The sequence below is a fragment of the Caenorhabditis briggsae genome (assembly GCF_000004555.2).
Source record: "Caenorhabditis briggsae complete genome, chrX, whole genome shotgun sequence".
NCBI classification, from domain to species: domain Eukaryota; kingdom Metazoa; phylum Nematoda; class Chromadorea; order Rhabditida; family Rhabditidae; genus Caenorhabditis; species Caenorhabditis briggsae.
This window is the reverse complement of record NC_013491.2, coordinates 14,175,095-14,194,180: the sequence shown is the minus strand read 5'-3', so window position 1 is coordinate 14,194,180 and position 19,086 is coordinate 14,175,095. Positions and strand designations below refer to the sequence as shown.

The 19,086-nt window shown below is 37.6% G+C and overlaps 1 protein-coding gene across 1 annotated transcript; it reads right to left on the bottom strand.

Moving 5' to 3' along the window:
* Positions 1–406: 406 nt before the first annotated feature.
* On the bottom strand, positions 407–18,885 carry Cbr-gei-3 (the record flags this gene model as incomplete). Its single annotated transcript, XM_045240075.1, has 30 exons — positions 407–495; positions 543–674; positions 721–997; positions 1,189–1,249; positions 1,299–1,389; positions 1,437–1,713; positions 2,768–2,860; positions 3,027–3,167; positions 3,428–3,712; positions 3,794–4,093; positions 4,811–4,923; positions 5,016–5,067; positions 5,349–5,419; positions 6,990–7,094; positions 7,384–7,503; positions 7,553–7,850; positions 8,477–8,551; positions 9,883–10,037; positions 13,390–13,492; positions 14,751–14,855; positions 14,973–15,137; positions 15,602–15,764; positions 15,999–16,121; positions 16,292–16,392; positions 16,666–16,785; positions 16,834–16,926; positions 16,975–17,261; positions 17,311–17,415; positions 17,863–18,022; positions 18,754–18,885. The coding sequence occupies 30 exons, from the start codon at positions 18,883–18,885 to the stop codon at positions 407–409; spliced, it is 4,392 nt and encodes a 1,463-aa protein (XP_045091460.1).
* Positions 18,886–19,086: the final 201 nt, after the last annotated feature.

The following is a 19,086-nucleotide window of genomic DNA, read 5'->3' as shown; positions in this document are numbered from 1 at the left end:
ACGACTTGAACTGTGATCGAAGATGGTAAAATTGCGAAATTGGATGCCTCGAAGGCTCTGGTGAGAAAAAGGTGCATTTCGGGGGTAAAGTCGGGGAATTCAATATATGCATAAAATCTGGATTACGGGAATTTTCTAAGAAACCGGGTATGAAAAGTACAACTACGTTGGGATGACGATGCGCACAGGGCTAAAGAGAAAATGGCTACGGGCGGTGGGATGGCAAGGAGCAAGTGACTTAGTTTTTTTGGTTTGGGAATATGAATAAATTGCGGGGGAAGACGTTGCACACAAAGTGAATAGGCTGAATGGGAGAAATATAATGAGAGAGTGTTAGGAAAAATATAAAAAGATAAATGGTTGAGCTAGATGACGTCTGGTGTTTTTGTTCTAGCAGTAGTGCCTATTATACAGTAATTTCGTTGACCGTTGGAGTGTAGCAAGATGCGTCGAGTGGATACTTGTCAAAGATGGCGGCGATGATGGTGTCAAGGTCTGAAATTTTAAATTTATAAAAAATGAAATAGTTTGTTAATGCATACTAGAATTGCAGTTTAATGGTCCTTGATTGGTCGCCATCTTGCGCTGACGAACTTCACGGATTTTGAGAATCAAAGCCATACGACTTGGGAACACATCTTCGTGGTCTTCTTGAAATTTGAAAATTACGTCATCTGAAAAATCAACTGTTGTCCAGGACCCCTGAAAGTTTCAACCCACTGTCTGGAAAAAGTCCCTCTTCCCGGAGAAAATCGGCAACCAACTTTCTGCGCTCCTCCAACAACTTCTTCATGCTAGATCTCTCGCCGAACATTGGAGTAGTTGGGACCGACTTGACAGCTGGGGTCACTGGAGTAGAAGCAGAGAGTGGTGTGAGGCTTTCTCCTTTGGCAATCGCCTCGGCATTGAAATTGGCTCCGAAGAAGAAAGTTCCCTCTCCCGGGGTCTTGAATGCGGCAGTTGGCAAATTTGGGGACGACGGAATTTCACTGTAGATCTGAAACTTGTAGATGTGATGATCAGAGAACAGCAAAAGTGGAAATCGAAAACGAGAAAAAAGACATAAAATTTGTTCTTCCTCTCTTTTGATTTTCGACCAATTTATTTTATTTTATCACATCGCTTCCCTCCCCTTTCCTCTCCCAAATCACCTAACAAGTTCTCTGTTCTTCTAATCACTCCTCTTACCTTTGGCGTAAATTCCGGAAGCTGCGCAAACCTTGTGGTGAACCCAACGCCGTCAAGAACTCTGAAATGATAAGAAAACGATGACAAACGCATTGTTTTTGCAAACGTACTTGTCCATCTGTTTGTCGTCGCGTTTGAACATCTTCCACGCAGAAAGACCTTCATCGGTGTCTATCTCAAGAGGACGAGGACGCTTGTTTCCTAAAATAGCAACAAAAATGTGTTATCTAGTTTTTGTAAGAACTTACGCTTCATTCCAAGTTGGGCTGGTGTTGGTTGGAGAATGAACGCTGGAGTAGTTGGAGCCAAAAACTGAGCTGTTGGAATTGGAGTTGGGCGGACGATAGTTGGCAGAAGAGATGGGGTTGGAACTGCCACTGGCTCTTCAACGGGAGCTGCTGGAACGGGTTCTGGCTCTGCTGCTGGAGCTGATGATGGAGCTGATGGTAGGGCAGCAGCGACAACTTCCGCATCAGGAGCTACCAGTGGAGTTTCATTGGCAAAATTGGGATGGTGTCGAGGAAGCTAACATTCTCGAATCGCTCTTGAAGTTGGGGCAACAAGCTAGCAGTTTCTGGGAACGCCATCTGAAACAAAAACGACTTCAGATAAAGAAAATGGATGAGATGAAAATATAGAATCACAAGAATAGAATCACTATTAGTGGGACGTCCCATGATTTATGGCCGATCGCCACATTGTGTTTTGCTGTTTTTTTCCTAGCCAATGCGACAGAGATCGGAGAGCCGACGTCCCTCGTTTTTTACTACATTGGATGTTCATTCAGAATTGAGAGATTGGCGAGAAATAGAGAATCTTCAAGATCGGCGAGCGGATCTTGATTTTAAACTCGAGGTTTGGAACAGGCAAAAAATGATGATGAGCGCTGAGCCCAGGGAGGCACGCACAGGCACCAGGCGCGTTGAAGAAGTGATGCTATGAAGCACTCATCTTTTTCAGTGTCCTCTTCTTCATCTCTCGAAAAGAAAGAAAAAATTGAAAAGAAAGCTGGGGCGGCTGCGGAAACAAAAAGGGGTGATGAGAAAATCGGAAGTGGGAGGGGGGCAACTAACTTTTGCTAATGATGAATGAGATATATATTTCTCTTTTCATTCGGTGGTCTTCTTTTTCAATGGAATGAGTACGCACCTAATCGAGAGAAAAGTTCTGCAAAAAAAGTAGTGTGGGCGTTGAAGACCGACCAAAAACATCCCATTTTGAAGGCAAAAGACTGCACTTATCTTCCTTTTCTCTTCTCGCAACTTGCCCCTTTATTACGGTAAACGGAAGTGGGCGTGGCCGCCTCTCCTCTATGTCTGATGATGATGATAATGATATAGATAAACGTCAACTCTCGCTGGGTGGAGTCAAGTGGCTAGAAGAACCCAATTCAAATCACATAAAATCGAATGGCTAGGAATAATTCACCGATGGTTCGGAATGTTAATGGGGTAGATTTGACGACGACAAGAAGAAGACAAAAAATGATAAGAAAAGGAATTAGAGAGTTTGACGTGGAAGAAAAAGAAAGAGAAAAATAAAATGATGAGAAACGGATAGAGTGATAAAAGTATAGTACCTTCATCGTCATTGTTGGTGTGATGTTCAGAAGTGGAGACGTGACAGAGTCGGCTGACGAGAAGCCACCAATAAGAGAGGAGATTGTGGGATTCTGAACACAAAAAACAATCTTCTTCATCTACGTTTTCTTCAGTTCACTAGTCAATTAATATCAAGGCCTCCCACTAATTTGATGCAACATGTTTCTGATCAAGTCTCTCCTCACAGTCACGTCCGTTATCTCTTCCAAACATTATCAAAATACTCGTCAAACTAACCAGAACGCGGAATGCAGACGCAGTGGGCGAGTAGAATGAGGATGTGTCAGCTGTTGGGGTACTGCCGTACATGGGCAATAGCGGTGTTGACGAGTTGACCAGTGAACTCATCATTGCCGGGTTGAAGACGTTGGGGTACCTCTGAAATCAATGGATGAATGAAGAGTTACTGTATGTTGTTGTGATCTCTAATTAGAGAAGTGGGGATGTCACGTAGAGAAAGAAGAATTCTTATTGGTTTTGGTGTTTAGTCATTATATTGTCGATGCCCGATTCAAATAAAATAAAGTGAAACAAAACTTTCTCTCTCTTCTATTTCCCCCAATAAATAATACCGGTTTTGAAATAAAGATCAATTTTGATTAAGACCAATTTAAGACTGTTCTAATTGTTCTACCAACCCCATTAGTTCCTTGGCGGAACCTCTCAAAATCCAATGAAAATGAAGATAGAGCTGGCGATCCGGAAAAACTGGGAGTGTTCGCAGATGTGGCCGACAGACTCGGACTCAACAATGAAGCAAAGTCGAAGCATGATGGAGCGGGCTGGAGAGGGTCACGTGAAGAAGACAAGTGTCTGAACACTGATGCTCCAGGTGTCATTGGGGTCATTGGGCTGAGCATCGCTGTGCCATCGACAAAGGACTTGGCTAGATCATCAGATTGGCGGAAGTCAAAATCAAAGATCTGTAAATACATTGTTATTGTTTGTAGCAAGAAAGTGTGTGCAAAACCTCTAAAGAAAGACCACACACCGGCAAAACATACCTTGTTTTTTTGCGGAGTAACTGCGATAGGTGTTGAGTGCAGTGACTCGGACTTGGCTTTCTTTTTCTCCTTGGTACTCCATCTCCAGTCGGGATTGGCTTTGTAGTGGGCTTGTTTGATTAAAAGGGCGAGGCTATGATATTCCGCTTTTTCAGCAGGCGTCAAGGAGTACCACATTTGACCCAAAACTTTGGACACTGTTCGATTATCCTTGTTTGGGTTTTCTTGGTGGACCAGCGGGCGGTGACGTTTTGAGAACAGCATGAACGCATTCATCGGGCGACGAACGCGTGGGATGACCTTAAAAAATGTGAGGGATGTGGGAAATTCTCTTACTGAAAGGAGCGGTGCACGCTGAGTTATTTTGTATTATTATCTATTGAAAAACAATAGCTGCTTATGGATTCAGGGGGAGAAAAAAGTAGAGAACGGTTTTTTTGTTAAATTTTTAAAGACATGACAACGAGTAATGATTTCCCACTTCCTCAATTTCTTTCTTCATTTTTTAATAATTTCGGTCTTTTTTCCCCAATTACCGTATTTTATTAGAGGCACACCCAAACACATATCTCCGTTTCTGTGAAAGATATCAGAAATTTGTCAACTGTTAAAATTTTGATGTTTTCATGATAAATAATGTATCAATTGACCATTTTTCGATATCTTTCAGGAGTTGAGATAATTGAGCTCAAAGTTTACGGGTTTGGGTGCGCTTCTATAAGAATAAACACTGTAACATTCTCGAAAACCCTAAAAGGATCGTCGAAAAATTGACAAAACGGAAAAATAGTATTTACAATAGGCTTAAAGAATACGGTAGTTCGTTCTTTGTCAGTAAAAAAAAGTTAAAGATATCCGCTCTCAATATTTTCATTTTTATGCAGAATCCATATTAAAAATGAGATAAGAATTAGGCCAAAAGTCCATTTCAATCAATTAGCAATACATATTTCTAGGCTGCCTAGAATCTAGGCTAAACTAGATTTTAAAAAATTCTAATACCATAATCAAACTTACTGTTGTAGTTTTAGAACGTCGTCTCTCCTTCGCCTTCAGAAAAACCTCTCGCTTGACTTCAATCATTTCTTTTATTGGCAACTGCTCATAGTCATCTTTTGGCTCAATTTTCACTAAAAATGAAAAGGTTTTAGTTTCGGTCTCTTTTTGATCCCATAATGATAAGGATCAACGTGAGAAAAAGAAGATAGTTGAATTAACAAACCTGGTGATCGGAACGCTGAGTTTACACTGCTGCCGATTGAGGCTGATGATGGCTGAAATGGATGGGGTGAGAAATAATATTTGTCCAAGATTTGAAGTTAGCGCAAACTTTATATAAGTCTACGTCGGTGAGCTCTAATGTAAGAATGGAAAATTTTTGATGGGATGGGCTACGCGGAAGCCTGTGAATAAATTCGACACACCATCACTACCTTCTCATTATTTTATACACGGTCTAACGCATGATCAGATGTGTTCTAGGCTTTGTTCTCGGTATGAAGAACTCATTAAGAGGACGTAAAAAGTGTGGTAGTAGTGACGACAAATAACAAACCTGTGACGGAAGTGACGGTGGACCAGCTGAGTTGGTCTCCACTGATAGAACATCAGACATGTCGTAACCAGCTGAAAAAAAGACACTGTTTCAGACAAATGGTTAATTCAAATTTGAACTGAAGTGAAAATCTATGGATAACGAATTTCAAAGTTTTCAAAACAATGAATCTCTTTCAAATGCTCTATTAGATGATCGTTCTATTCCTGCCTTTAATCTCAATTATCTCGGTTCTTTCAAAAAATACCTCAAATGTGTTAACAGATAAAATGTTGACAATATAAATGAAAACATTTTATTAGTTTACAAATTGTTCATATCTTGTAAAGGAACCGAGATAATTGAGCTCGTAAGGCAAGCACATGCCTTCTATTAATGAATTCAAGGTATGTGCTCGAAAGAGATGAATTTCAAATTTTGAGTGAAACAGCTAGAAAGATAGGAACTAATACTTCATGTCTACTCAAATACCAATTTAGAAAATATGACGTTATATTCAATTCTTAAGGAATTGATGTCTATCTCAACTCTAACCCTTGCGTTTTCTCTTTAAAATAGAGATAAGCCATTTGAGCCGAAATTCAATAGCTTATGCTGATTTGATTGGTATTTCATTTTCATTCTCCTCTTACTACCTCACTTCCGGACCTCTACAATCAAATTGAGATTAGAAAGTGAGAATGAAATTCTGATGATGATATCACTCAACTCTAACTTAAGAAGGAAAAAATCAGGAGAAGAAATACGAAGATTAAGATAGAAAATGGATGAAAGTGATAGAAGTGGGTGGAAATAAGAAAAGGAAATGGTGGGTGGACGTTGGGGACGTTTGTTTAGGAAAAAGGATGGACATCGGACGTCATGAGAAGGTCAGATGAGCAGAGCTCCAAGAAATCGAGGCAGGGAACATAGACAAACAAACTTTTTGCCTTTATGTTTTCTGAAATTCGATATAGCTATGTCTGCAACTTTCCTTTTTTAATTAAATAGTGGGAAAATTCTAATAGAAATGATTTTTTTCCAAAACTTGAATTCTCAGAACTCTCACGAATGATTCAATCCGATGAGAACTCTTCTCATCGCCCACATTTCTAATTTTCAATGGAAAATTTTCTCACCATTCATATAATAGAAATCAGCGGTGTTCATATTGGGATTAGTTCGGAAACATGTATGAATGTCGCAGTTCACTAGCAACATTCTATTGATTTCGAGGGGATTAGTGAAAGCTCGAAAAAACAGAATAATACATTTCTGATCTTGTTATCATTAAATGTAAAATGTCAAAACACATATATTTGAGCTACCGTATACCAGACATCTGAACACGAAAGCGTAATTAAATTTCAAAAATATTTTGACTTCACGAGTATCAAAAAATATAGACGTTAAAGGACAGATATTCTTTAAGAGGTGAGAACAATACCAAGGACGTTTTTGAAGATCCTATTTTCGAAGTCCTTGGAAACTCTATAAGAAGATGAGCAATGAAATAGGGGTGAAAAACAAATAAAATGAAGAAAGAAGAAGAAGGTTAGAATGAAATTGCAACATTTATGAACGGAAAACAAACACACAGTGGCACTCAATTAATGAGTAATGAAAGATATGAAATAAAAACCTGAAGATAGGGTCACTTACTCAGTTCTGCACTTGAATCTCGCGAGTTACTCTTCTGGGTGCGATTGTGATCTTCTGGTGCTGCTACGTTGGATTGACCAGTTGGAGCGGAGTGAATTGCAAAATCTGAAACAGAACAATTTTATATAGAATGATTCAAAAAGAGCAATGAATGTTTTCAGTAAGTATAGCTACCCAAAAAGCAATATAAAATTTTAATCTAGCAACAAGTTGTTCTATCACTAATGAAAAGTTTTGATTAGTATATCGTAGGTGTGAAGAAGTGGTGGTGATATCAATTCCTTACCCGGCTAGCTTATATATTGAAAAATGTAATGTAGAAAAGCGTCAAAAAGATGGCGGTTTAAGGATGATCCCGGGGGTTTATTGAAGCTAGGCTCCGCTTACAACGTACTTGAACTAGACCCGTTTGGATTTGTGGATCCTGTTGACGCGAGACCGCCGCCTCCTCCTCCTGAGCTTTCATCATCATCATCGTCCGAACGCTCTTCTGTCTTTTGACAATAACTGACGTCTAAAAAAGAAAAGACAATGATAGCTAGAAAGATCGGAGAGTTACTAACTGTCGCTTCCAATAATATCATCGTCATCCTCGTCCGGCTCTTCTTCCTTGATTTCTTGCTTAATATTATTGTTGTTGACTTGATTATTCTGTGCGGTCATATGTTGCTGAAGTAGAGCTTGAGCATGTTGTTGAATAAGTGGAGCGGTAAGTTGAGAAAGAAGAGCTGGATTCAAATTGAATAATCCTGAGGTGTTTGGTAGGCTCAATGGAGGACAGAACACGTTGTTAGCTTGTGTCATCGGTGGGAGGTCAGGTCGTCGACCTGGTGGTACCTGCTGCATCAAAAGTTGTTGGATCTGAAACGGGAGAGTACGACAACTGATTGGCTGAATATCCACGCTAAAATGATTTTTCTGGAAATGTACCGTAAAACATGTGACGGAAAGTCCAGCTGCGCCTCCGGCGCAATTCAATATTTTTTACTGATTCGTCTCTACACCCCTCACTTTTCAATGTTTTTTTTTCTCACACTGTAGAACATCTACGCCTTCCCTCTCCTCTTTTCGTGTGGCACTCATGGCGCAACTGTGTGCGTGCGCAGCCGTTGTGCGAAAGGCCGCGTGTTCAGTTTTGGTGGCGGCCTACCTTTCATTTAAAAACCCAAAACCGGACAGCGTGACATGAGGACCAAGAGACGCCTCTAGCGTTTTATATATCAAGAAGATTTTTTATTTTCTCAAAATGTTAATTAAAGTTTTTGATGCATTTTTGTCTGAATTTCAAAAAGTAAACAATTTGAACTTTATTTTGTATAAAAGGCTCCTATCTCTCATTAGTGGTGTTCTTCATTGAAAGTACCCCTTCTAATACTTGTATCTCCGAAAATTGAATAGCCTTCAAAATTTCAGATTGACCTCCCACACAAGTGGCCAATAATGCAACCCACTCAATAATTGCCACTGAACTTATTAAGAATATTCACCTGCTGAAACTGATTTTCAAATCTGACGTTTCCGAGTTGCATCAACTGTTGCTGAATTTGTTGAGCTCGTTCGATCTGGAAAATTGTACATTTTCGGAGTTTTAATGCTGCCCATTTTAATTATTTGCCATAGAAAAAACTGGAGAAAAAAAGCGAAATTGCAAAGAGTATGAGGGATCAAATTCAGTCCGAAAGGAGAGTGAGGGCATTTTGAAGAGCTGTGCCCCCATTTTGAATATCAGATTTCTGGAAGGAGCTCCTCTTCAGAGCAGTTCAGTTTTCCGACCTTTTTCACACGATTTTTGAGAGTGAAAAAAAAGGCCAGTAGGAAATGGGGTCCCAGTGAGCGGAGCGACCAGATCACCAATCCGGCGACGTAGTCAAAAACGGTGGCTACGTCACGTTGCGTTTTTTGTTTCGCGGCGGGTTTCAAAACTGAGTCGAATGAAGCGTATGAGTATGACTGACGGTTAGTTCATTGAAACAGAAAAATGGCCGAAATGGAAAACATAAACGACCCGAGAGAAGTGAGTAAAAAGAGGAAAACCAAAAATAGCGTATTATACGAACTCTTTGCATGGATTGATCTTCTTTTGGTCAACAAATACAAAACACGGTGATACTATGTACTTGTTTGAAAAAAAGTTTTTTTTTTCTGAATGAACTGATGATCGGTTCATTTAGACACCATCGATCAGAAAATAGTGATGTGTATCACATTGTGAATAACAGTTGCCGAAACTTGATAATTACAGAAATAACTAAAGCTCAACTAATTCTTCTCTATAAATTTTTAAATGGCTCCGCCTACTTTCCTAAACTAAATGCACATGTCAAATACTCCTCCTCCCCTCGTCGCCCTATGAACTTAATTATTGTTCAGCCCTACTCCTCTGACTATTTTTCTTCAATTGTTCCCCCGTGGAACGCCATCACTTCCCAAGTTACCCGATTTCTCCTACCTTCCGAGTTTGAATCCTTAATTTGTTCCAGTATTACCCGTTATTGATATATTTGCTCCCTATTTTTCTTTTTCTACCGGTTACATCTTTCCTGTGTCAAATATCTAAATTATCCCGTTTCCCCTCCCCTACTCAGATCGGCCTCGTGAGGGGCATTTTTTCTGAGTCTTTCATGTTTTGCCCTCTAATGTTTTATTACACCTGATCAATAAACAAATTAAATTAACTGTTAGCTATATTTGTAGTCTTTGTTGATTTCAAGAATGGAAACGTTTCTCTCCAAAATCGGAATCAGAAATCTTCAAAGAGCGTTTCGTCACAAATCAGACTTTACTATCAGGATTTCATGTCAGTATTAGAAACATTATCTGATTTTGTGTATGCCGAAATATTAAAAATCTGTTTCTATTCAGGTTATGACATAATTATTAAGTTCATACTCACCGAGAAATGAGGAGGCAAATTTTTATCCGATAAGAGGGTGGATGGTGCTGATAACGGATTGATTTTGCCAGAAAAAGCAGTTGAGTTGACGGTGGTAGGCACTCGAGAAGATGATGGGCTTTGCAAGAAAACTGATGATTCCGGGTGGAACAGATCTGAAAATAAATTTGATAAGCTGGAAATTTGAGGATCGTGATTCAAGAAAAAAGCAAATTCAAAGTTATTTCATAGTATGAATTAACAAAATTCATGGATACCGTATTTTATTTTCAGATCGTGGATACCGTAAACAGTTTTGAGCTCAATTACCTCGATTTATGTAAATGATATCTAAATTTGGTAAACTGATAGAATATTGGTGATACTATGATAACTAATTTCTCAGTTCACCAATTATTGAAAAAAAAAATTATAAAAAGGAATTACAGTACTAACACTAAATTGTTTCGGAAACAAACTTTGAATTCTGAACTCTGTACCCTAAGNNTCTTTTTTCTGGTTTAATGGATGGGAAACTTTTATAATTGACTATTCATCANAAATTGCAACATTCAATTATTTGAAAAAACTTATTTAACAATGAACAGAGTAATGACACTGAATTAAAAGTCCGAATAAGAAGTGATGTGGGTGGATAAAAAGAACTCTAAAGATGATAGGACGACACTTGCGTCAATGAGTGCTTCATGATTCCGCCAAAAATGCAAATCAAGCTGAACTTTATACGAGAGTCGGGGGTGTGAGCAAAGATGATCAGAAAACAAGATGAAATAGGCAAATTATCTTAAAAGATTAGAAAAAACCTAGACAAGAGAAATCAGATCAGATTTGGATGCTGTAGCTCTCCGAATTCTGACCATAATCTTTCTTGTTTTTCATTTATTTTAGATCTGTTGAGATCCTAACAAAGAATTAAGATTCAGAGCTTATCTGCACAAAAAATAAAGCACAGAAAAATATCTGGTGGGAAATCCCACCATATTCCATTTATATATCCGAACGAAATCACTTTTTTCCTAATTTTCACCTGCCCCACCAAATGAGTGGGTAGAGAAAAAACGGGAAAGTGTGACTTTTGATGTGAAAAGTGATGAAAATTGTAAAAAACATCAGCGAAAAACAATTATTTTTGGAAAGCAGCAGTCTAAATTTTTTCAGTGATTTTTATTTTTTTGACTCTCTTATTTTTTGGTATTTTTTGGTTTTCGGATGAAATGGAGCCTGAACTAGTATAGCTCTTCTTCAAAAAAAGGAAAAGGCCAGTGTTGCGTAGTGTAATCCGAGAAGCCTTTTTCACATCATTCAAACTGTAGTTCTTTTTTTCAAAAAAAATAAAAGGGAAGTATCAGGAAACAAAAAAGAGTACAGATAAATTCCAGACTGATACATTTTCCAAACCACCACCCATATTTTCATACCCAACGGCAAAAATGGGCGGTTTCAAACTGTACTACTAATACTCATCCTGACCGGTGATTGTCCTGCCCTATTCAACAAAAAAAAAACACCTATGCCTATCTTCTCTGGAGAGCATGACTAACCTACTAGAATTTTTTTGGAGACTAACAATTTTCTAAAAGAAAGAAGAAGGCAAGTGTACAACTATTCAGGAACGTAATATTGTGGATGGATGATAGAGAAGAAGAATAAGAAGAGAAGAAAAATATGGAAAGAGGACAAGAAGAAAACCGTACTCTTATTGGAATAATTGTATGGCAGGCGGACAGTCATGAAAATGAAAATAAATGAGAATCGTACTATGGCAACAACATTGTCCAAGAAAATTTTCAAGCGAAATGAAGTCTGCCTAGGTTTGAGGTATTTTTTCCAATTTCAGAAATGGACCAAGATGATATTCTGATCCGTTTGATCTGGAATCTGACTCTAAATATGACTTTGGCATCTAATCTTGCAAGTCTGATGACACCTCACAGCAAAGTACACGAAAATTCCTTCTTATAGGATTACGGTATGCTTCGGAAAACTAGTCTCACCCTGCCATAAAGAAATTGACTTGTTATTAACTAGTCGGTCTTCTAAATTTCTAAAAAAGACTGGCGGAGTTCGCCAAACTCTGAAAAATTCTCAATCATCTTATAAGGAACAACCTCCAACCCATTCAATAAAAAAGCGAATAGACTAAATTGCCGTCCTTTTTTCTGAAAGAAAGGGTAAAAATGGCTGAAGGGTATAGAAAAGCGAAAAACGTTTCTCTGTTGAATTGAATGGCACAGAAGTGCACATCGGAAGTCTAAAGACATGTTTTATATAAAGATTCGGTTGTTCTTTTTGACTGGCTAAAAAGGAAAAAAGTTCAAAAAGCTCCATTCAGTCAAAAGATCATTAAAATTGTTTTCGGCTTTAGTCAGTGCTGATGAGAAGCTACTGAACTATGACAAGGACGTCATAAGCGGCTCATAGTCTTTCATAAAATACGCCATGCTAAATATCAGACGCTCTTTGTATCATTATTGGATGACACACAAATACATAACATCCAAAAAGAACAATGCTACAAAAAGTGTCCTAATCAGTTTGTGATTCCGCATAAATTTTGATAGTTCGTCACACTGCTCCAGAGCGTCTTCACTTTTTTTCATTCATCAAAACGTCATGTCTCTTATCAAAAGTTTACGTCGTTTTTTCCTTTAATTATACCCATTTAAACAGTCCTCTCCCCTCATCTACACACGGTTTTTTGTTTGTTCAAGAATAGAAGCAACAGTTTGTTACCCCGACTGGAATAAAAGTCACAAACCATAAATAATAATGGCGCAGGAGTTGCGGGAAATAGTAATTTCTCGCGTTGATAACGGATAAGGACTTGAAAAAATAAAGAGAACAAAATTCGGTGAGAAGAAAGAGGAGAACTACAAGATTCTATAGTTGTATAGATACAAAATATAAATTTGTGTGTTTCGGAATTTCGTTTTGAACGGGATGCTCTCGGAGAGCTATCACGAAAAGTCAACTAAAAATAAGCCAAAGATAAGATTTTGAAATTCGAAGATTACGATAACTTGACTACCAAGGATTGGCATCAGAAATGAGGAATCAGAATAAAGAAAAAACGATAAATAGGAAAACTCAGAATATACAAAATTAGGTTTTTATGAACAACTAGGCATTTAATTTCTGGTCAAAAAATAGCTAAAATGGTTGAATAAAGAAATATTCATAGCAGTATTTCATAACAATCTGAATATTTCATTCATTTTTTTAGTGTCAGTTACAGGAACTGATTAAAATTGGTTCGAAGTAAAGGAGCTCATTTAACTTCTCAAATTTGGCAAAGATTTCATTTATGACTAACACCGAAATGTTATAAATTTGTTAAACTTGTCTAACTGTTTCTAGAAAGTTCAAAAATATTCTCTTTTTTCTAGAAAGTTCAAGTAAGGAGGATATAAGGATTAAGGTATTAGACTTTAAAGTTATGTCTGGCTGATTACTTCATTCTCATTAACCCAAGGTTTTACATCATAATCTTATTTCTCACCCACGTACCTGATTTACTGTTCCCAGGTGAGCCCCGTTCTAGATGATGTCCGTGTGGTGGTTTACTTTTGAGGGACAGATGTCGTGAGCAGTATCCTCTGCGTTGTGATTCCTGGAATTTCAAAACCTTATCTTTTTTATCTTATCACCTGTTTTTAGTTTCGATGTAACCGATAGAAACAGATGATGTGATGATAAAGTGAAACTCTTGTTAGAAAAGTACGCTGTGTTAAAATTGAAAGTTACTGGAGGAGAAGAAAAAAAAAAGAAGATGCGCAAGTCTAAAACAGATGACTTTTCCCCTCTATTTGTCACCTGATTAGAGGTATCCATTTCGTTTTCACCAAGTTCCTTCATGAAATATTTGTGAACAACGATGGTCTCCATTCAAAATGATGAAACAAAAATTAGGAAGAGGAGAAAATGACCAGCTGTCAGGTCGTAATTCATTCTGGGGAAAACGTGTGACTGGCTGACCTACGTCTTGATTCTAATTCTGCTAATGTTATTTTTGATACAGATTTCGTTTTCGTTTGCCATATTTTTCCTACTTGTTTCTGACTGATATGATCACAGTAATCAGAGTTATTTGGGAACCGCCGTGTGGGAAGGAGGGGGCTAGAAAAATTCATATGATCAAAAAAAATTTTTTGGGGAGTTTCTCTATTGGAACAGTTTTCAGATTTCATTCATTGGTTTTATGATTGCCAATCAAATTTTTTTCTGAATGTGAGAAACAATTCGAAAAAAATTTCGAAATTTGTGATTTTTCTTGTGCTAGAAAATTTACTTTGGATGATTTTATGCAAAAATTCTGAAAATAACAATTGCCAATTTTCAAAAATCAATGAAAATAGCGTAAACACGAAGGCCACCCAAATCGTCAACTTTGAGCTCATATATCTCAGTACGCGTAGAAGATAAAAAGGGTCAACTGACATTCTTTTTATCCTAATATTAAAAATATTTTGTTTATTAAGCGTTTTTTTGTATCTTCTACAGGAACCGAGATATATGACCTCAAAGTCAACGGCTTGGGTGGCCTTCTATTAGAGTGTTGACAGTAGGTAAATACTGAACTTGATTTATGTTTTCTTAAATCATCTTAATCGGCAATTTGATAAGCACTCTGTGTCCAAAAACAAAACGATCAAAATAGCCTGAAACACAGTACTTTGAATTCCTCTCATTCTTGGATCTTGTGATCGTGGTCACTGCTATTAACTTTTTGTCGAGAAACAAAAAAAACTTGATGAGGAACATGGAGAAAGAAAATGAAAAAAAAAGAAGAAAAGGGCACGTTAAAAACATTAATCACAATCTACTCTGTTATTTTTTTGCCGGTCACATTAACCCATGGACAACCATACCTTATTACAACCTTCCTTTGAACACAAACGCCGCCACTGTTTGCCATTGAACTTTTTTCGAATACCGCACTGTGTCGTAACGATTTCGCCTTTTTTGAAACGCTGCTGTAAGATTAATGGGGTTATCACATTAACGGAAAATTGGACAAATGGAAAGTGAAACTATGTGGAACTGATAAGAACTATAAGTCACGAAAAACAATAGTTTTTAATGGAACTCACCTGATCTAACATCGCTTTTGTCGCACATACAGGCGCTGTAATGTTCTGAAACACGCTCGTCGTCTGACCTTCAGAATCTCCTTCAAATATTTCCGAATCCTGTGACGGATTCACGAATAATGAGCGAGGTGCAGCTGGGTTCGGTGACGGTTCAGCCGACTGATCCTGAAAGGATATGAGTGGATATACGAGAAGAAAAAAGGGATTACCGTATGGGCTAGAGACAATAGCCTCGTAGAGGTGTTTTTCATATTTCATATATTCTTGAGAATGCGACGTAGAGGCTAAGATTCTTTGTTGTTACTCTAACACTATTAGTGGTTTTTGTCGAATCAAGATTACTAGTGTGATTTGATGAATAGGGTGGGTGCCTAGAAAATGAGGATTTGAGGGAGAGACAATTGTTAAGGAGAATTCTTTTCTTGAAAATATATCCTCCTTACTTATGGAAAAAGATGACGTGTGATCTATCAGAAAACGTTAGTAGACAAGTTTATCAGGATTAGGTTCTTCTGAAACTTCAATTTTGTTATTTTAAACTAATCCATAATCCATGTACTTATTTAAGTGCTCAACTCATCGGATCCCAAAAATTGAAAAATAATAATTTCAGACAATCAGTTGCTCACCTGATTAGAAGATCCAGGAATCTCTTCGTCCGAATCCACTGACACAGTCTTCGAGCTTGATTCTCGATTAGATGAACCTGGCTGTGTCGTGGGATCGATAATAGTGACAGTTCCAGCAGGTGGGGACAACGCTACTACCTGATTTGATGATGTTGGTGAGGAGCTGAAAGACAAACTTAAAAATCAATCCAACTAACAAGCTTATAATCTTTCATGTCTTATTTTTTTATTCTGACTTCTCTAGTTGTCATTGTCCTGTGGTAAGGACAAACTTATACTCTAGAAGTTTGGGTTTTTGCTGTGTTCTCTTTCTTTGAAAACAAATAATTATATGTGTTGATAAAATAGCAATGGAAAAAAGATAAATGCTAAAAATTCGAAAATCTTCTTCACTTACACGGACGGTACATTTTGAAAGTACTGTGAACGTTGTTGTTGTAGAGTCATCAACAAGGAAGTGTTCTCTCTGGATATCCGTCGTCCACCATTTTCTGATTTTGATGAAGGGTTTGTTGATGTACTGAAATTAAGGATTGCCAACACTATAAGGACGGTCAACTTTTTCAGAGCGTCATTAACATAGATGAATGTCTTTGTCTGACTCTATGCAGCTATCAAGAAAAAGTTTGAAATTGAATATGATGAAATTATCTATCACAACACATCAAAGGTCAGCGGACATCTACTCACCCGCTAGTTTTTTGCATCAAGTCTTCATACCAGGGCGGTCGAAGCAATCTGATGTTAGCTCGACTTACAAGACTAGCGTAAGGAGCTCCTGTGACTCTCACCTGTAAAATTTCCTCATTTTGTCAAAGGAACGACATATGCCGTAAACACTCTAATGGAAGGCCATCTTCTAATTGCACGTTGAGATCAATTATCTCTACTTCTATATGAAATAACAAAAAACTGTCAATAAATTGTTTATCATAATATTACTATTAATTTATCAGGTGACAACTTTTTGATATCTTTCTCAGAAATCGAGATAATTTATTTCGAAGTTCAAGTATTGAGTGGAATTCTATTAGACTGTTTACGGAAGATAAAAACTGATTTACCAGATACTTTGCATCTTTCTCAACACACGGTTTTACAAGTTGAGCAGTTCGGTAAAGAGATTCTGACCTCTCCAATGGTAATCGTACCGCCAGAAGTGGATTAGCGTTAACTTGAGTAAGCTGAAACAACAATCAATGTGGAACTTATATTATTTTAAGTAAAATTACTTCTGCAATAGTTGGAGCCTGATCAGCAATCACCAGTGTTAAATTAAACTCGTGGATTATATTTTCATATCTCGCCTCTCTCCCATCATCTAACTGAAAGTGATAACTCTGATTAATTTCCAAACAAAAATTTCCTAGTACCTGCACCAGAACATTACGATTATTGGAAGACTGTTTCACGTAGCCCGTTTGATAGACACCTGGAGGAACGCGTGCCAACACACGACACCCTATCCAGTCTCCTAGAACAACTGCAGAATTTGAATTTGATAATAGTTCGTTGTTAAGGGCTAAAGGGATAGGATGCGCTATATGGATGACGATAGGCCTTGATGTTGATGGTACTGTATGTGGTGGTGGGGGCTCAGTAGGGGTATCCGATGATGATTGCGATGCTTGTGGAGGTGTAACGTCTTCTGTAGGTTGATCTGAAAATTGGAACAAATTCTCAAGTGTTCATTGAAACTCATTTCTCACTTGGTGGAGAGGACTTCTGAATATTTAGATTACGTAAAATATCAGGGTTAAAAAATGCGGATGAGAAGCGGAACGCGCTGATCGGGCCAGCCGGTGTCGGCGCTTCTGGAACACTTATGAGTTATAGGTGACGGATAGAGAGAAATGAAAAGTGTATGTGTTTGCCCGAACAAAAGAAAAAAAGGCGGGAAAATATTATAGAAGCAACAAAAAACATTTTTACTATGTACAACAAAAAACTACACGGAATAAAGGAGGCGCCCATTTCCACACACCTATCCAAGCGAAAGTCCGGATGTTGGGGAATGAAGAAATAGAGAGAGAGAGCATGCCCAAAGAGCTCAAAAAAGGAACAAAAATTTGGAGAGAACACAAAAAAAAGGTTGTACTATTCTTTGGTTATAACAAATTGTTAGTGATACCGAATCTGAGAATTGCAAGCTAACTGTCAATCACAACACGTGAGGAGAGGAAAAATAATAATTTTAGGTTTAGAGGAAATGCACTATTAGTGAATCTAGCCAAAAATGAAATCATAAAAGGAGCACATACGCGATGAATTCGTGGGGGACAGCTCATCTTGACTTTCTGACGCGTGACTTCTGTAGGCTGTAGCCGCCGCTGACGGCAGCGTTTGTTGGTGGAGCAATGACGGAATGGCCGCAATCTGTAAGATCGACTCTTCGCTTGCGACAGAGTATGTCAGGATTTTCTATCTAAAAATATATCGATGTGTTCTATGATTTCCTAAAAACCGATCAGATTTTCGCGTGAGACCAACGCTATAGGATTTTTTTCCAAACACATCATCCTAAATTATTCAAGTAGTTTCTAAACCTTAATCACGTCATATGTTTCCAAACATTGTTGTGTTGAACAAAAAATTTTGAACCTACTTAGTTTTTATCAACAAAAAATCGTTCAAAGAATTGGCTTTTTGTCAGAACGGAAGAAAAAATGAGTCAAAATAAGATTACACTCGACTCGGATGAAGTTTTATACAGAATCGGCTCAAAATTCTATTATTTCATTTCCCCAAAAATCGCCGTTTGCAGAAGGCTCAAAGGATTTAGGACCGTTGTGTAATAACACTCACAAAAATTGAAGATTTTGACAATAGATTAATCTATACGAATTTTCGAAATGTTAACTTAACCTAACTCTAAACATTAAGCACAAGTGAAAAGAGCAGTAGTAGGAGTCAACAATTCAGAGGGTTATAATCACTATTCTTAAATTCTACTTGATATCCAGAATATTATCAATTACCTGAGATTTTCTAAGAAACAACATTTAAGATTTCAAAAAGAATTTTTTGAAGAGTTGATCAATAATAAATAGTCAAATGTGATTTAGATAACCTAAATCATTACAGTTTGTTTTTGGAGTAGTTTATTCGACGGATTTGTACCAGGAGGAAAACAAGATAAAATAGGTACTGACCTGTTGTGAAGATCCGCCTTCTTGATTTTCCATCGAGATGATTTTAAGAACGATATGCAAACTTCCTGGAATAGTTGATTTCTGAATTTTGAAAGAAACATCTTTTTGGTCTGAACAGCACTTTGCAATCATATTAAAGAACAAAAAAAAAGTTCAAAAATTATCTAATAGAATTTTCAGATCAAATAAGTGCTGATGAAGCCAAAAACTTTTGGAACACCTCTCCACTCTTCAACTCAATTATCACGTTAATTTAAAAAAACTACAGTACTCACTTCTTACTCAAATTCTGAAAACTTGATAAATACCTGACGCGTGTACTGCATGGGAAGC